This window comes from Lacerta agilis, chromosome 6, assembly GCF_009819535.1.
Source record: "Lacerta agilis isolate rLacAgi1 chromosome 6, rLacAgi1.pri, whole genome shotgun sequence".
NCBI classification, from domain to species: Eukaryota; Metazoa; Chordata; class Lepidosauria; order Squamata; family Lacertidae; genus Lacerta; species Lacerta agilis.
Window position 1 is genome coordinate 15,435,663 of NC_046317.1, and position 14,800 is coordinate 15,450,462.

Genomic DNA, 14,800 nt, shown 5'->3' on the forward strand with positions numbered 1-14,800 from the left:
CATTCTGGCTTCAGCACACTTGGTTCCCTCAAATACTCCACCTGGCAGTCTCCCCTCTGTGACACTTCACATAACAGAGCTCCTCTTTCAGGGCCTGATCCTTCATCCAGCTCTCAAGTGGCTCCAGCTGACTGTTTAGAGTTTGAACAGCAATGCCTAACCAAGTTGGACTTACCTGCAGACATCATTGATACGCTTCTACACTCCAGGAGGCCCTCCACCCCCTGTTTATATCAATCCACCTAGATACCATTTTGACTCTTGTGTGTGTCCACAAGCCACTCCTGCAAGAAACCAGAAGTTTCCACCATCCTTTCCTCCATCCTTTCATGACCATCCACTGCCCGCCTCTCTTCCCATCTGCTCTTGAAAACGATTCCTTAGAGGGGCAACTCTAAAGTGTCCCCTGACCAGCCACATATTCCCGTTCTAGGACCTCCACAAGGTGTTTTAGAGAAGCTTCCCTTCAAACCACTGGGGAAGGTCTCCCTCAAACTGCCATCCTTCAAGCTTGCCTTATTAGTGACCATCACTTCAGCTTGCAGATTTTCAGAACTGCACACCGAGAGCACTCTTGAACCTTTCACAAAGAGAGAGTTGTCATCTGTACCGACCCAGCCTTCCTTCCTAAAGTCGCTTCTAACTTCCGCTTGCAGCAAGAACTTGAGAGAGGAGAAAAGAGTTGGCATTCCCTGGACATTTGCAGAACCTTAAAAGTCTACATTGCTCAAACCAAAGAGCTCAATGGTGCATAAATGGGGGCGGAAGGACATGAAGACAGGACATGCTTCGTATGATAATGGGAAGGTAGAGGAGTTAACAGTTGTTTAGTTCAAATATTAGTCTACCTCTTTATAGCAGAAAATTGAAATCAACTCCATCTATTAAATGCTAAGAATACAGCTAAATGGTGAGAATTAATTTTGTTGCCTTCTGTGCCTATACAAGTTCTTTTTTCTATTTTATATTGTATCTAAACCAGAAATTTAAAAGAACTGTATCTATAAATGTGTAATTAGCTGAGATATTAATGGGCCTTCTTGCTGAGCATGGACTTTTGCTCCTCCTTTCACATGATCAAGCAAGAAAGCAAACCAACCAACCAACCAGGAAGTCTTTCATAGCTTCCAGTTTTATCTGGGAAACTATGGTTAACAGCTTTGGAATAAGCTGAGCTAGTAAGCAAACTTCAACACTTGGTGTGCATGCAAGCGACAGGTGCATACATGTTTCAGCTTAAATTGAGATGAATTGTCCAAACTCACTGTAGTCTTCAGCTATGTTATTAGTGGCAGACATATAATATTGTAAGATTCATGTTGGAGTTCATATGGGGTTATCTTATTTTATGCTAGCAGTAATATTGTGAGGTAGGTCAGGCCAAGAGAAATTTGCTGGAGGACTCCCAGGTAGCATCGTGGCTAGGCAAAGATTTGAACCCAGGTACCCCCAAAGTCCAGCACTTGTTCTGCTATGCTACACTGGTGTCATTCTTTCCTGATTAAGATTTTTTAAAAGAGAAATGTGAGATTATTCCTGCAAGCTTACATAAGAAGGTATCAGATCCAATTAGTGATATCCACATCATAGTTTAAGACACTTGTGGCCTTAAATTCCTCTGCAGACTGCTTGGCCATTTAAATTCTGTTTTTTTCAGACTTGCCTAGACAGAGACCTAATTTTTCCAATGTAGTATTACTGCACTAAGACTTCTTTGTATTTTTGAGCCTTATGTTCAAAAACATGTTGGGATCTTGCAAGGAGTTGCCAACATTGACCTCATCATGCATCCTAAATAACAGTGTGTTTGCCAAGCGTTGTGGGGGAAAAAAATGTCGCTGCCAACAATATTTTGGTCTTATCTCCACTTTCAGTTTTTTTTTCTGTGTTTTAGGTGTTCTACTAAATCTTTGGTGTTCCTGTCAGTTAGGAATTAAAGGGTACCATAATATTTATGAGATTCTTGGTAAACCCCTCCCCACTTATAAAGTAATCAGAGGGTATACACAGGATGTTCTTTGAGAGATTGTGACTTCTAGACTTTTGAATAAGTGGGCAGAATTGATTTCAAAAGTTTTGGTTGTGCTGAGTCTGAAGCCAATGTTTGCCACCCTTACCTATTCCTTCTTATTTAGCAGGCACTGAGCAAGTGTTGCAGTATGTATGAATGAGATGCACTACCGTAATTTCCAAAAAGCCTGAAATAAGAGCATTGGAAACCATAGCTTGACCTTCAAGAACACTTTCCATTTTGATTCCTTGCCCCCACCCCTTGAATACCCTCTGTATCTTTAACAGAACCTCTTTAGATTGCAGGAAATTCTAGGGTCACTTTTAAGGTGTGGTCTCCCAGTACATGTGGGATTTTAGCCAGGCTTGTTGGACTCACCATTGACCTACATGACTGACAGGGTAAACCATGTGTTTGAAAAACTATCTGATAGTGTTTTGCATGCACAGTGACTTTTAAGAAAGTTACTCTGTCATGATGTTGTAATTGAATGATCATCTGATAAGTTTCCAGAGAACCTATGGGGTTTCTCAGCACACAGTTTGGAAACTAGTCTGAAAGTTGATTTTTTTTTTTAAGAGGAGGAAAATATTTAAACAAGGGCTTTTGTTAATTGAATTAAAAACTGTTACATGACAGCCAGGACAAAAATAATGCATAACGAAGCTGGATTGTATGGATGGTAAATTCAGGTTCTGTACCGGTTATTATCTTAAAGGTGTGTGCTACTCAATTCATTGTAAAAATGTTAGCGACATTTGTTTTTGAGATGCAAAGTAGATGGGAAAAGCATTTGCTATGGAGCAGTTTTATTGCCACTATTCAACAAAGGGCAAAGACCAATAAGAACAGTTCTGTAGAAAAGCTTTGCTTCTGGTTTAGGAGTTAAAAGGGCAAAATATTGATGTTTCCCTTATTCTGAACGATTTCCACAGCTTAAAAACTCCTGGAAAGAGAAAAAGCATAAAACTGACATTTAAAGAAGTAAGATGATTTACACTCTGTCCAAAACTTTGGGTTAGGAAACAGTTTAAAAAAAATTTTTTTTAAGAAGTAACTTGTCTGTTAAAAAGTGTTTTCCTTTTGATGCTGTTTCCCAATTGGATAGACTCCTTCCGTGTTTCTAGGTTAAAAATATTTGCATTTTTGGTTTTGTTTTAATAAGGATCTGTAGAGAAGCTTTTTTGTTCTTTGTAGCTAGCTGCTTTTTTATATCGATCAGAATGCTTTTACATTTGATTCTGATCTCAGACCTACATGAATAGAAGCAGCGATGTTGAAAGAAAATGACAGGCTACAAAATGTAGTCAATTTTCTTTCTTTTAAATGAATCCTAATCTTTTCTTACACTTTGCTCCTGGGAAATGCGCATTTGACGAAAAAGATTTTTAAAGGGAATTTTGGATTTTTTGTTTTGTTTTTTTTAAAAAAAATAGTAAATGAGTAATATATATAGAGAGAGGGGGGTTATTTTATCTGTGACTGTCTTTTCCATTGGTTTACAGCTGGTGAGTTGGGTTGCAGCCTCACCTAAGTGGGTCACAGCAGAAGCACTACTGCTATACAGTTGTATGTTATATACAGTTATATGGTTTTAAAAAAGAAAGAAAGAAAAAGAAATGGGCCCCCAAATTCACGTTAGGGCTAAAGGTGGGTTGTGGGTCTGAAAAGATTGAAAATCACTTGTCGGGCAAGTCTTGATTTCATTGATTCATGAGTATTCACGTGTGAACTTGCCCTCAGAGGGTTGACCACTTAAAGCAGAGCTTTCCAAACTGTGTGTCGCAACACGTTAGTGTGTTGGCTGCAATGTGTCGGTGTGTATCGCACAAACGCTCCCCATGCTCCTCTTGGGGCTAGAAAGGGGATAGTTTAACTTCCGGTTTGCTAGTAAAACTGAATTACTGTGTTGCGAAATGATGCAAAATTGAATTACCGTGTCGTGAAATGATGCATGTCTAAAACGTGTGTCACCAACATGAAAAGTTTGTAAAGCTCTGACTTAGAGTATTTTCATGTCACATAATTGACTTGAATGTATAAGGACATAATAGGCCACCGCTTAGTTTAACCCCTTAATCCTCATCTTTCCCTACATGAAACAAGCAAATGTAACTTCAGGGGCACACATTTCCCCCCTGCTTACACATTTCTGTGGTCTGATACTGTAACAACAACAACAACTTGTTAGTTGCTTGTCACCCAAAGGTTTCCAAGCAACTTACAGGAAAGGGAAATATACAATACATAATAGCAGAGAGGAAGGGGGGGGTTCATATAATACATTAATATTTCAAAAAACGTAATATCAGTGGGAAAACAACAACAACAAAACATACCAGCCATATAAATAGATGGTAAAGTCCTTTGTCCTGCTCTGTAAAACACTGTGTAAGCTAATGATGCTACAGAAATAAAACCAAAGAGGAAGGTTATATTCAAAAATATTTCATTGTATCGTATTTCTTTTATAAAGGTCATTCATATTTTTGTACAGGTCACTTGAGAGTGTTGTGATTTGAAACAATGGATGAGCAATCTCAAGGCATGCCAGGCCCTCCTGTTCCTCAATTTCAGCCACAGGTAGGACAATGCATAAGTTGCTCAGACTAGGTAGGAAGGGGTACATTAATACAGAATTTAAAAGCCCAGATAACTTACTCTGACTTACATTTTGCTGGTGTTATTCTGTTCATTTCCATTACATACTGTAGCCCTAGAATGGTGCTATGGATTTTTTCCCCTTTCCATTTTATTTTTACTGTTGGAACTTGGACTCCAGCTTGTTTGTTTATAACTGTATACTGTACTACGTTTTAGGTGAATAACAAATCAGTTCTTGTAGAAATATTAAAGCAATAAGCACTAGTTTAGCTTCAACAACAATAGAAAAACCTTTTTCAAAACAACATTTCTCCTCTATCCTGAAGGTAAGCTGGATTTTGAAAAGCCCTGTGGCGGCAGTTGAGGGAGGACAAATTTATCTCAGACTGAAATCATGAAGCTAGTGCTCCTCTCTGTGATGTTCTGTCTTGTCCCCTCAGGGCAATATGGTTCTTGAGTAACCCTTTGGTGGTGACTGAGATTGGTAGAGAGGCCACCAGTGGGAGCTTTAGGACAGGGGTCAGCAAACTGTCCCTCAGACCTTGTTGGGGGGGGGCGGACTATATTTTGAAAAAAAAATATGAACAAATTCCTATGCCCCCAAAATAACCTGGAGATGCATTTTAAATAAAAGCACACATTCTACTCGTGTAAAAACACCAGGCAGGCCCCACAAATAACCCAGAGATGCATTTTAAATAAAAGGACACATTCTACTCATGTAAAAACATGCTGACTCCTGGACTGTCCGCGGGCCACATTTAGAAGGCGATTGGGCCACATCTGGCCCCCGGGCCTTAGTTTGGGGACCCCTGCTTTAGGAGTTAGTTGGTGGATAGCTCTGAAAGAACGTCCCTTAAAATTTGAAGTGCAGATGTGCCAGTACAACTCAAATTTCTGTATCATATAATCTTTTTGTGTAGCTCCATGGGAATGCTAATATCAAATAGTGACCTGAGAGAGAATGCAGTTTACTAAGTCATAATTGCGTCAGTGCAAATTATGTATTTAGAAGTAAACGAAGAAACAGTAGCAGAACAAAGTTTCTTCTTGGATTTTGAAAAGCATACCAAGAATGAGTTTGTGTAACCCTGTTTTTCGGCAGAGTGTCGGGACAGCAGCAAAAAACAGTCTAATTAAAAGGATGAAATGTTTTTCTGATACATAACAAGTTTTAAGTAACAAACAGGGAGTGGGAAAGTTGTTAACATTCACAGATTTCAGCACAGCTGTTGCTTTGGAATTTGAGCCTATTTACACCTCAGGTGGTAGTCATGTTCTGCTGCTATACACCAGTGGTTTGTCGCCCATACACTAAAAAGTGTGATGGGGAGACGTATGCTTTCAAAGATGATGTGCACTTTTTTTTTTGGCCAGTCATGACTGTCTGATGTATGTTCACATGCTGTGTTTGTATGTGCACATCTTCACTTTGAGGATACCAAAATACCAGTTGAAGGTGCTGTCTTAACCAGGATTTCTAAACACCCTTGTTTCTAGATCTGGTTACAAGGGAACCCACCCAGGCTACCATTAACCATAATTCACATTGGTGTAGGTGTCCAATCCTGAAATGATTAGGAAATAATTTGAACACTGAAATTAATAGCTTTGTGAATAGGTGATTGCTTTTAGTTTTGAACTGTTTTAGAAGTTTTAATTGCATTATTTTTGCATTGACATGTTGCTGCCCTGGGCTCCTTTGATGGAAGGTGAGGGGATATATGTTTAATAAACAACAAAACAAAACAAATAAATAATCCAAAGCATGTTCCTGTGACTGCCTTCTGATTTGCAAACTACGGTTTGCAAGGAGCCAGCACCGGGTCTGCCCAGAACATGGGAGAGAATTGTTACAGGTAGGTAGCCGTGTTGGTCTACCATAGTCGAAACAAAATAAAATTTTAAAAAAATTCCTTCCAGCAGCACCTTAAAGACCAACTAAGTTTGTTCTTGGTATGAGCTTTCATGTGCATGCACACTTCTTCAGATACACTGAAACAGAAGTCACCAGACCCTTATATATAGTGAGAGGGTGGGGTGGTGGGAATGGGTCATTGGCTGATAGGAGAGGTAAACCTGTTGACGACTGTTAATGACTGCAATTTGTATTGCAGGGAAAAGCAAGGGGTGAGATGGCTAAAAATAGCTTTGTTGTGTATAATGAGATAAGAATCCAATGTCTCTGTTCAGACCAGGTCTCTCCATGGTTTTAGGTTTGGTGATAAGTTGCAATTCAGCAACTTCTCTTTCCAGTCTATTTCTGAAATTCCTTTGTAGCAAGACAGTAGCTTTTTCCTGCAAGGCCAATTGCAGCCGTTAACAGCTGTCAGCAGGCTTACCTCTCCAATCAGCCAATCACCCATTCCCACCACCCCACCCTCTCACTATATATAAGGGTCTGGTGACTTCTGTTTCAGTGTATCTGAAGAAGCGTGCGTGCACATGAAAACTCATACCAAGAACAAACTTAGTTGGTCTTTAAGGTGCTACTGGATGGGAGAGAATTGTTAGGGCCTCGATTATCTAGCTCAATAGATGGATTATGTTATGCCAAAAGCAACACCCCAGCTGAGATGCAGAGGTTGTTGCTACTGCTTTTCATTTTAATGTGCTGGTCTAAGATGCAGTGTGATCTTTACCAAAATGTATGTAATATGTTCTCTGACCAACTGATGCTCCCATTATGCATGAGTTTATTGCTTTCCCAAATTGCATAGTGGCTGGGAGGGAGGCCCGGGTGATAGTTGGGAGATGTGCAGCTATGTTCCTTCTCATGTCAGGTCTCCACGTCTAAATTGTATGACAAGACAAGGGAGCAGATGAGACAAGCTGTCAGTCAGCCACACTGCCCTTTGAAGAAAGGCCATTGGGGCTGGGGAGGCGGGGGAGGTGCTGCAAATGGGCTGTGAAGTTTACATACACTGCCCACTGTTAAACAGATTACCTCTAATGAAGTGTCTAATGCTCAGGCCATATCAGTCTAATCCTCGGTGGCAGTTCATCCCTCAACTGCCAAAAAAACACCGCCCTCTGGCCCGCTCTCGCCACTCTGGCCGCCAAACACAGGGAGGTGCCCAGTCTTAATAAAGCCAGACAGTGTGTGATCTGACATGCAAATGTAGGTCATTGCATATGTAAATGTGTGATTACAAACCTGCATGCCAAAACACATTAGTGAGACTTTGCTCTCAGCATGCGGTTGTCACACTGCCTTAGTAGTTCACGCTAATGTTTGTCAAGTTACTGTGCAGACAGAGGATGCAATTCCCAATTCAAATTTTGAAATATATGCTGGTTAAACAACCACAAAACCCCGTAGCTTAATGAAGCCACTTCCTGGTTCTCTGCAATGTGAACATTTGAATAATAAGAGAGAACTCCACTAAGTTTCTCTGTTTTTACTCTGAATGCTGCAGATAACCTCATTAAATCTGCATAGGCTTCACTTTGAATATATATAGCTGAATTGCTGCAGTACCATCACTATCGAAGCAACAACATATTTGGATGTAGGTGCTTGTAAGTAACATTAATTTATTTTTGATTGTGTAACTGAGCATCAGGGAGGCAAAAGCCCTAGGATCATTTCTAACACCCACTGCAGTTCAAAGAAGACTAATTGAGTACTTAGAGCATTCAGAATTGCTGCTGTTTGTGCTTTTAAATTAAAATGCAAGGGCACAAAATGACAAAATTGTTGCCGTCCTTCATTTTGTTACTGTTTTTGTTTGGATGCTGCATGTCACAAGAGTATGCAAAACTTTGAAATATAAAATGCTTGGGATACAGAACAGAGAACTACCTGGAGTATCACTGACTCTATCTTACAATCTTTGCTGTCTCCTCCACAAACAGGAGAAGCCAGTTACAGTATATATTCTACATCAAATGGAGCATATCCAACTTCAGAATACAAATAGTTAAATATAATCAAGAACTGTGGATCTTAGAACTCTGCATTTCTTCATCAATTTCCTGATCTCTAAAGCAATCTGTTAACGGTTGCTCAGTTTCCATCTCTCAGTAGTAGACAAAGCATTGGTCACAGATAACATTGCAGGATGCATTTGTGCATGCCTTCAATGCAGAAAGAACTTGCTCTAACCCGTCTTCTTCAGCTACAATTTTCAGAAGTAATTTGTCCTGGGTTTCTCATCCCTTTCTCCTCATCTGTACTGAACACTAGGAAGTATTCTCATACCTCTTGGGTGGAAAGTCCACTTACGCCTAGGAACTAGGTAAAGGGACCCCTGACCATTAGGTCCAGTCGTGTCCGACTCTGGGGTTGCGGCACTCATCTCGTGTTACTGGCTGAGGGAGCCGGCGTACAGCTTCTGGTTCATGTGGCCAGCATGACAAAGCCGCTTCTGGTGAACCAGAGCAGCGCACGGAAACACTGTTTACCTTCCCGCCAGAGCGATACCTATTTATCTACTTGCACTTTGACGTGCTTTCGAACTGCTAGGTTGGCAGGAGCTGGGACTGAGCAATGGGAGCTCACCCCGTCGCAGGGATTCAAACCGCCGACCTTCTGATCAGCAAGCCCTAGGCTCTGTGGTTTAACCCACAGCGCCACCCGCGTCCTAGGAACTAGGTAGACAATGTTAAATTGGCTGACAGGCCCACTCAGAAGCACATACATGATCATGTTTCTCTTGAAAATCCAAAACTATACATGTATATTTTAACAATATGAGGACTAGACCTGAATCCGTAGAAGGAATACCTATGGTGTCAGGTGAAATGGGAATAAACAGTATTATTGGTCACAACTTATCACCCATGTCTGACTTGTCAGAGGGCTTGTCTACAGTAGGGGAAGGACTGTAGGCCTAAGTGCCACTGACAGGAACTCTTGTCTGCAATCCTATGCCCACTTACCTGGAGATAGACCCCACTGAACTCACTGGGATGTATTTATAAGTAAGCATGCATAGAGTTGGATGTAATTTTCATTTGTTTTCGTCCATTGCATTTGTGTGTAAATATTAATACTCATTTATATTCCTTTTTACAAAAAAGTACACAAGGTAGCTTTACATAAAACCTAATTAGAATGTGACCCTGAAAGTAAACAATAGAAACAACAGTTTAATACGAAGGCAGATAAAACCATGTTTTTAAGGAGGTTCCTAGAGAAAACAATTGAAAGAATGGAAATGGGCAAATTAAAAAAACAAACCAAAAAACAATGATTTTAAGAAGCCCCACAAATAAAACTGTCCTCAGTCCTCACCTGAAAACAGACTGCATGGGAACAGTATCAATCTCTCTTGACAGACTGTCCCAAATTCTAGGTACCAGAGCTGAAAAGGCCTTCTTCTGAGTACCTACCTGGTGCACCTACCTAATCTTGAAGGTCTTGGCTAGGATCATTTTGGGGGGATTGGAACCTAAAACCATTTAAGGGTTTGAAGTTCAAAGTCAGGCCCTTGGATTGAGTCTAGAACAGGCATAGGCAAACTCCGCCCTCCAGATGTTTTGGAGACTACAACTCCCATCATTCCTAGCTAACAGGACCAGTGGTCAGGGATGATGGGGGTTGTAGTCCCAAAACATCTGGAGGACCGAGTTTGTCTATGCCTGGTCTAGGAAAAAACTGCCAACCAGTGTCAGTGCAGTGTTGACCCACAGACACTTGGTGATGTGGTGGAGCTAGCAAAGGGTTAGTTCTCGGTTTTAAAACCCAGTAACTTAGAATCCATTTCAAACTGGATTCCTACTGACTTTCCAGCATTAGGAACCTACCGTAGCTAGTTCCAAAGCGAGCATTAGGAAACTCAGAACAAATACACCCATATAGCTTTTCGAACACCGTGACTGAGTACTGCTTATTTCTGCCAGTGCACGCATACTTGCCTTTTTAAAGCCTCTCTACTTTGTGCAGCCAATCTCAAATTCATGTTCTTAAAGCTAATGGTATGAGCAACTGGCTGTTGGGAGGGGGAAAAGTATGATTGCACATACTCCTCCAGTATCTAAAGGTATACCTTATGTTTTCTTGTATCTTTGACTGCAGAAAGCCTTACGACCTGATATGGGCTACAATACTTTAGCAAACTTCCGAATAGAAAAGAAGATTGGCCGTGGACAGTTTAGTGAAGTTTACAGAGCTACATGTTTGTTGGACGGCGTGCCAGTAGCTTTAAAAAAAGTGCAGGTAAGGATGTCTCGAGCAATGCAATGAGAAACTTAGCTACTGCTTTTGGAAAGGTTGCTTAATGTTGTTTTATATATTAGTCAATAGGTAACCATTGTTTTAGAACCTTTGTGGGGGGGGGTTTACTTTATTTTTGCATTTTCCATTTCACAAACTGTAACAACAAAAAAGAAACAAAATACAGACATCATATCCCCTTTGATTTCTCTGTACCCCTTTTGTGGATCCTTATTTTTTCATTTTCATTCTGCCTCTCATCACTAAGTCAACTGCTGATTCTAAAACAATTGGAGTTAGCATTGTTTTAGAACCTTTGATAAATTTTAAATTGCTGAAATGCTGTTTTATAAAAGCAATAATCATAATTGTTTATTTTTAAACTACTTTTCCACAGTAAAATATGCTCAAAGCAGATCACATCAAAACGATTACATAATTCACAAGTCGTAAGAAAATCTAAATAATCACATAAGAAATTTGCTACTCTCAAATTAATAAAAGTACAATAAAATTATACAATCCATTGATAACAACTCTTAATAAGATCTAGCAATAAAATTCCCCACTATTGGCCATGGTAGCTGTGGTTGATGTAAGTTGTAATGCAGGACATCTGAAGTTTACTAGGTTGGGCAAGGCTGTTCTAGAGCAATAAGACACTCTAGTTTCTTCACTTGAATGGGAGACATTGACTTTACGTGAGCATAAAAAGGGCTAGCAAGCCCCTTTACTGCTCTCTCCAAACTTGCTGTGAGTGCAGCAATGAAGGGGATCTCTCTTGTCTGTGTTGTTGCAAGGTCTCCTTGCAAGGTTTTCCTTGTTAGATTGGATTGTTTTTCTTAATGTTGTTAAAGTGTTGCAAATATTGCTTCATTTTTTCTGTGGATTACTTCTCTCTCCAAGTCCTATGTACTGTGTTACAATGAATAACTTTTGAAAAGTGCCTTCACAACAGTGGAAAGTCCCGACACGCATCTGTATTAGTGAGTCATTTCCTAGTCCTTCTGCTGTCCTGTGCAAATCTACCCTGTTACGAGATACCCAGGGCTAACTTGTGATGCTCACTCCCACACTGTCATGTATCTTAATGAAATTTGGGTGGAGTGGCTCTTGCACCCCATCCTAAATACTTTACAGGGCCAATTATGATTAGGATTAAGTGCTGTCTTTTAATTAACAAAGACATTTCAAAAATTACATTGCATTATATTACTTGCTAGCATGCTTTCTGTCTGGAAGTCTGTGGGGCATTAAAGTAATTCGGATTCCTAAACTTTTTTTTTTTGGCCATGTTAATGTTTCAAAGCGTCCATCTTTCAAAAACTTACCTAGCAGAATATAAGCTCTTTTATTATATGGAAATGCCAGAGGGCTCAAGGGTTAGCAGAGAAGGAAGCAGGATAGTGCTAAATTGCAGCATAAATGTCAAAAGAAGTGTATCTAAATGAAGACTGTAGTTTGTGTGTGTGTTTGTTACTGTACTGTTTTTAAACTTGAGAATTTAATAGGTTTTTGAATTGCCCAGCAACAGTAACTATTTGTTGTTGTTATTTTAAGAATGCATGAAGTTATGGAACTTCTGGCTAGTCTGGTCTACATGGGAGTTAGGGTGAAATGTTTTGCTAGAATTCTTTCCAGAAGCTCCATTGCATTTTGTGCCCTAAGTAGTTCCATGCATTTCCCCTTTCATTTCAACTCTTAATACCTTGTGTTAGAAGATCATAAAAGGATTCTTTTTATCTGGCACATGGATTAATTATTCATTGTGTGTTGTCAGCGAATTGCTTCTTCAGGATTAAATTAGAACTAATTAATCTTAAGGAAGTAAGTTCTGTTTTATGCTATAAAAAACTATGGCCGTTTTGCTTTCCTGGTTGGTAATCTTTTTATTGCTTTTGCATTTGTAGGGAATTCTGTTTGTTTGTTTTGCCAAAGCTCTTTATGGTTCTTCAGGTTGTGGTTTATTAAATACACTATATTGAAAACATTTAGTTCTATGATTCAAAAGAGACTACTTTTTCAAAGATCAGAGTGCTGTTCATACATTCTGAATAAAAAAGTCTATTTGCTCTCTGAGATCAAACGCCAATGGTCTTAAGAGCAGTATTACATTTTGCAGGGGGGAAAGCTTGTAGCTGGAGTGTTTCAAAAGAAGCATCCTTTTGAATTAACTGACTTATTTTATAGACTTCAAAAGTCTAGTTGTTGGACTGAGAGAAATAAATGCCGAATAAATTCAGAAATGAGAATTTAATGTGGGGAGACTTTCTTTTTTAAGAGGGCTAGTCCAGCTTTCTGCTCCCTTCTACTTGGTTCTTCATCTTAATCCCATTACTGCTCCCAGCTTTAGCAACCATCTCTAAGGATCATCACCCCACCTGCAACATATAAACTGCCACCTACCCATGCTGATTTTTGCCTTTGGCTTAAGGCCCATTGTCAGGGAACTGTCCCTGGCTCAGAGCAGGGTGGTGGAAGGGCTCTCGGGATGCTACAGAGAGCCCAGGCCCCACCTGACCAGCAGCACCTCCTCTTCCAGCGGAGGTGGCAGCGATGCCTCCAGCGGGGAGGGGCAGGCAGTTTCGGGTCTTGAGAGCAGAGGCTCTGGGGATGTTGGAGACACCCTGCACTCCCCTTGCTCAGCGGGCGAGGAGGGAGACACGCCAGTTCCGGCGCCCCAAGTACGTAGAGGGGTGAAACGTAAGGAGGGGAGGCAGAGATTTGGGATACCAAAACTCTTACGTTGGGGTCACAGCCAGAAGGGGCCACTCCCAGATTCTGCGAGTGATTGATACAGACATGAACTTATAGCTCTGCACTGTAAATAGCATGCACAATAAACCTGTTAAAAGACGGTTTGGAGTCTTGCCTGGTTACTCGCGAGCAACCACCCAACGGACCTTACAGCCATGAAAAAACAAAAACAAAACATGAACCTATCTTCTCATTCCCTGTTTGCTTCTCCCTCTGAGACGTTTTGGTGTCCTCTTCAGCAACTTTTTATCCTCCTTTCATACATCTCTTCTATCTTTATCCTATTGCCACAATTTCTTCACATTTTTCAGATAGAAAGCTGTGCTGCATTAGCCAATTAACTGCAGGTGCAGTAGATAGATGTGCATGAATTCAATGGATTAGGTCTGACTTGATGGCTGGCTGTGTAATGAGCAAGTCCCAAAATTTGAAGATGTGTCTGGGTTCCTTGGATGTGCGAGACTAGACCATGGCTGGGAAACCTGTGGCCCTCCAGATGTTTCTGGATTACAGCTCCCTTTAGCCCCAGAGAACATGACCAGTAATGACTGGCAAACATGTTCCTGGTTTAAGAAAGATCTTTTGTTTCTCTTTTTATAAGTTCTGTGTGTAGCAGCGGGGTATGTGGGGAAGATTTGGGAAGTTCTGAAAGCCTTCTTTGCATTGGGCTGTAGCTTCTAAGAGGCTTGTTTGGTGCCAGCGTTGATGTCATTTTGGTGCTGAGTGAAGAGCAGGATTTTTAGCTTTTAAAACATTTTACAAAGTTTAGACCAGGTTTAGCTTTACAGTCTACAAAAGATTGCACTTGTAATTCAGATTCCCTACATTCTGCAAACCCATACGTAATCTCCATGCCTCTTACCTAAATGGATACCAACCCTTTTCCAATCTAGCAGCATGTCCACATTCCTCAGGCTTAACCCTGATCTCACACTTAAAATACTTTTGTGCAAATTAATTCATTCCTCTGTATAAGCCAGGCTTCCTCAACCTCAGCCCTCCAGATGTTTTTGGTCTACAACTCCCATGATTCCTAGCTAGCAGGACCAGTGGTCAGGGATGATGGGAATTGTAGTTTCAAAACATCTGGAGGGCCGAGGTTGAGGAAGCCTGATATAAGCCTTCCTCTTTTGTGAGGAAAGTCTTTGTCTGTTTTTCTATCCAGGAAAAATACTAGATTTCCCCCCCTAAATCATATTTTTTTTAAATGAAAATAAATGAAAAACACTTTTTAAAAAGTCCCATGTAGCTATAAAAGATTTCTGAAA

At 40.4% G+C, this 14,800-nt stretch overlaps 1 protein-coding gene across 6 annotated transcripts in view; it reads left to right on the forward strand.

Moving 5' to 3' along the window:
* The window catches only part of NEK7 (NIMA related kinase 7), a 78,320-nt gene that overhangs the window by 13,297 nt on the left and 50,223 nt on the right, over positions 1-14,800 (forward strand). For 2 of the 6 annotated variants that reach the window (XM_033151430.1, XM_033151427.1), the window contains exons 2-3: positions 4,509-4,594; positions 10,638-10,778. In XM_033151430.1, the coding sequence (XP_033007321.1) occupies positions 4,538-4,594; positions 10,638-10,778 (198 nt within the window). In that variant the 5' untranslated portion in view covers positions 4,509-4,537. Of the gene's footprint in view, positions 1-4,506; positions 4,595-10,637; positions 10,779-14,800 lie in introns of all 6 variants that reach the window. The other 4 variants (XM_033151428.1, XM_033151431.1, XM_033151432.1 and 1 more) reach the window with 4 other exon arrangements.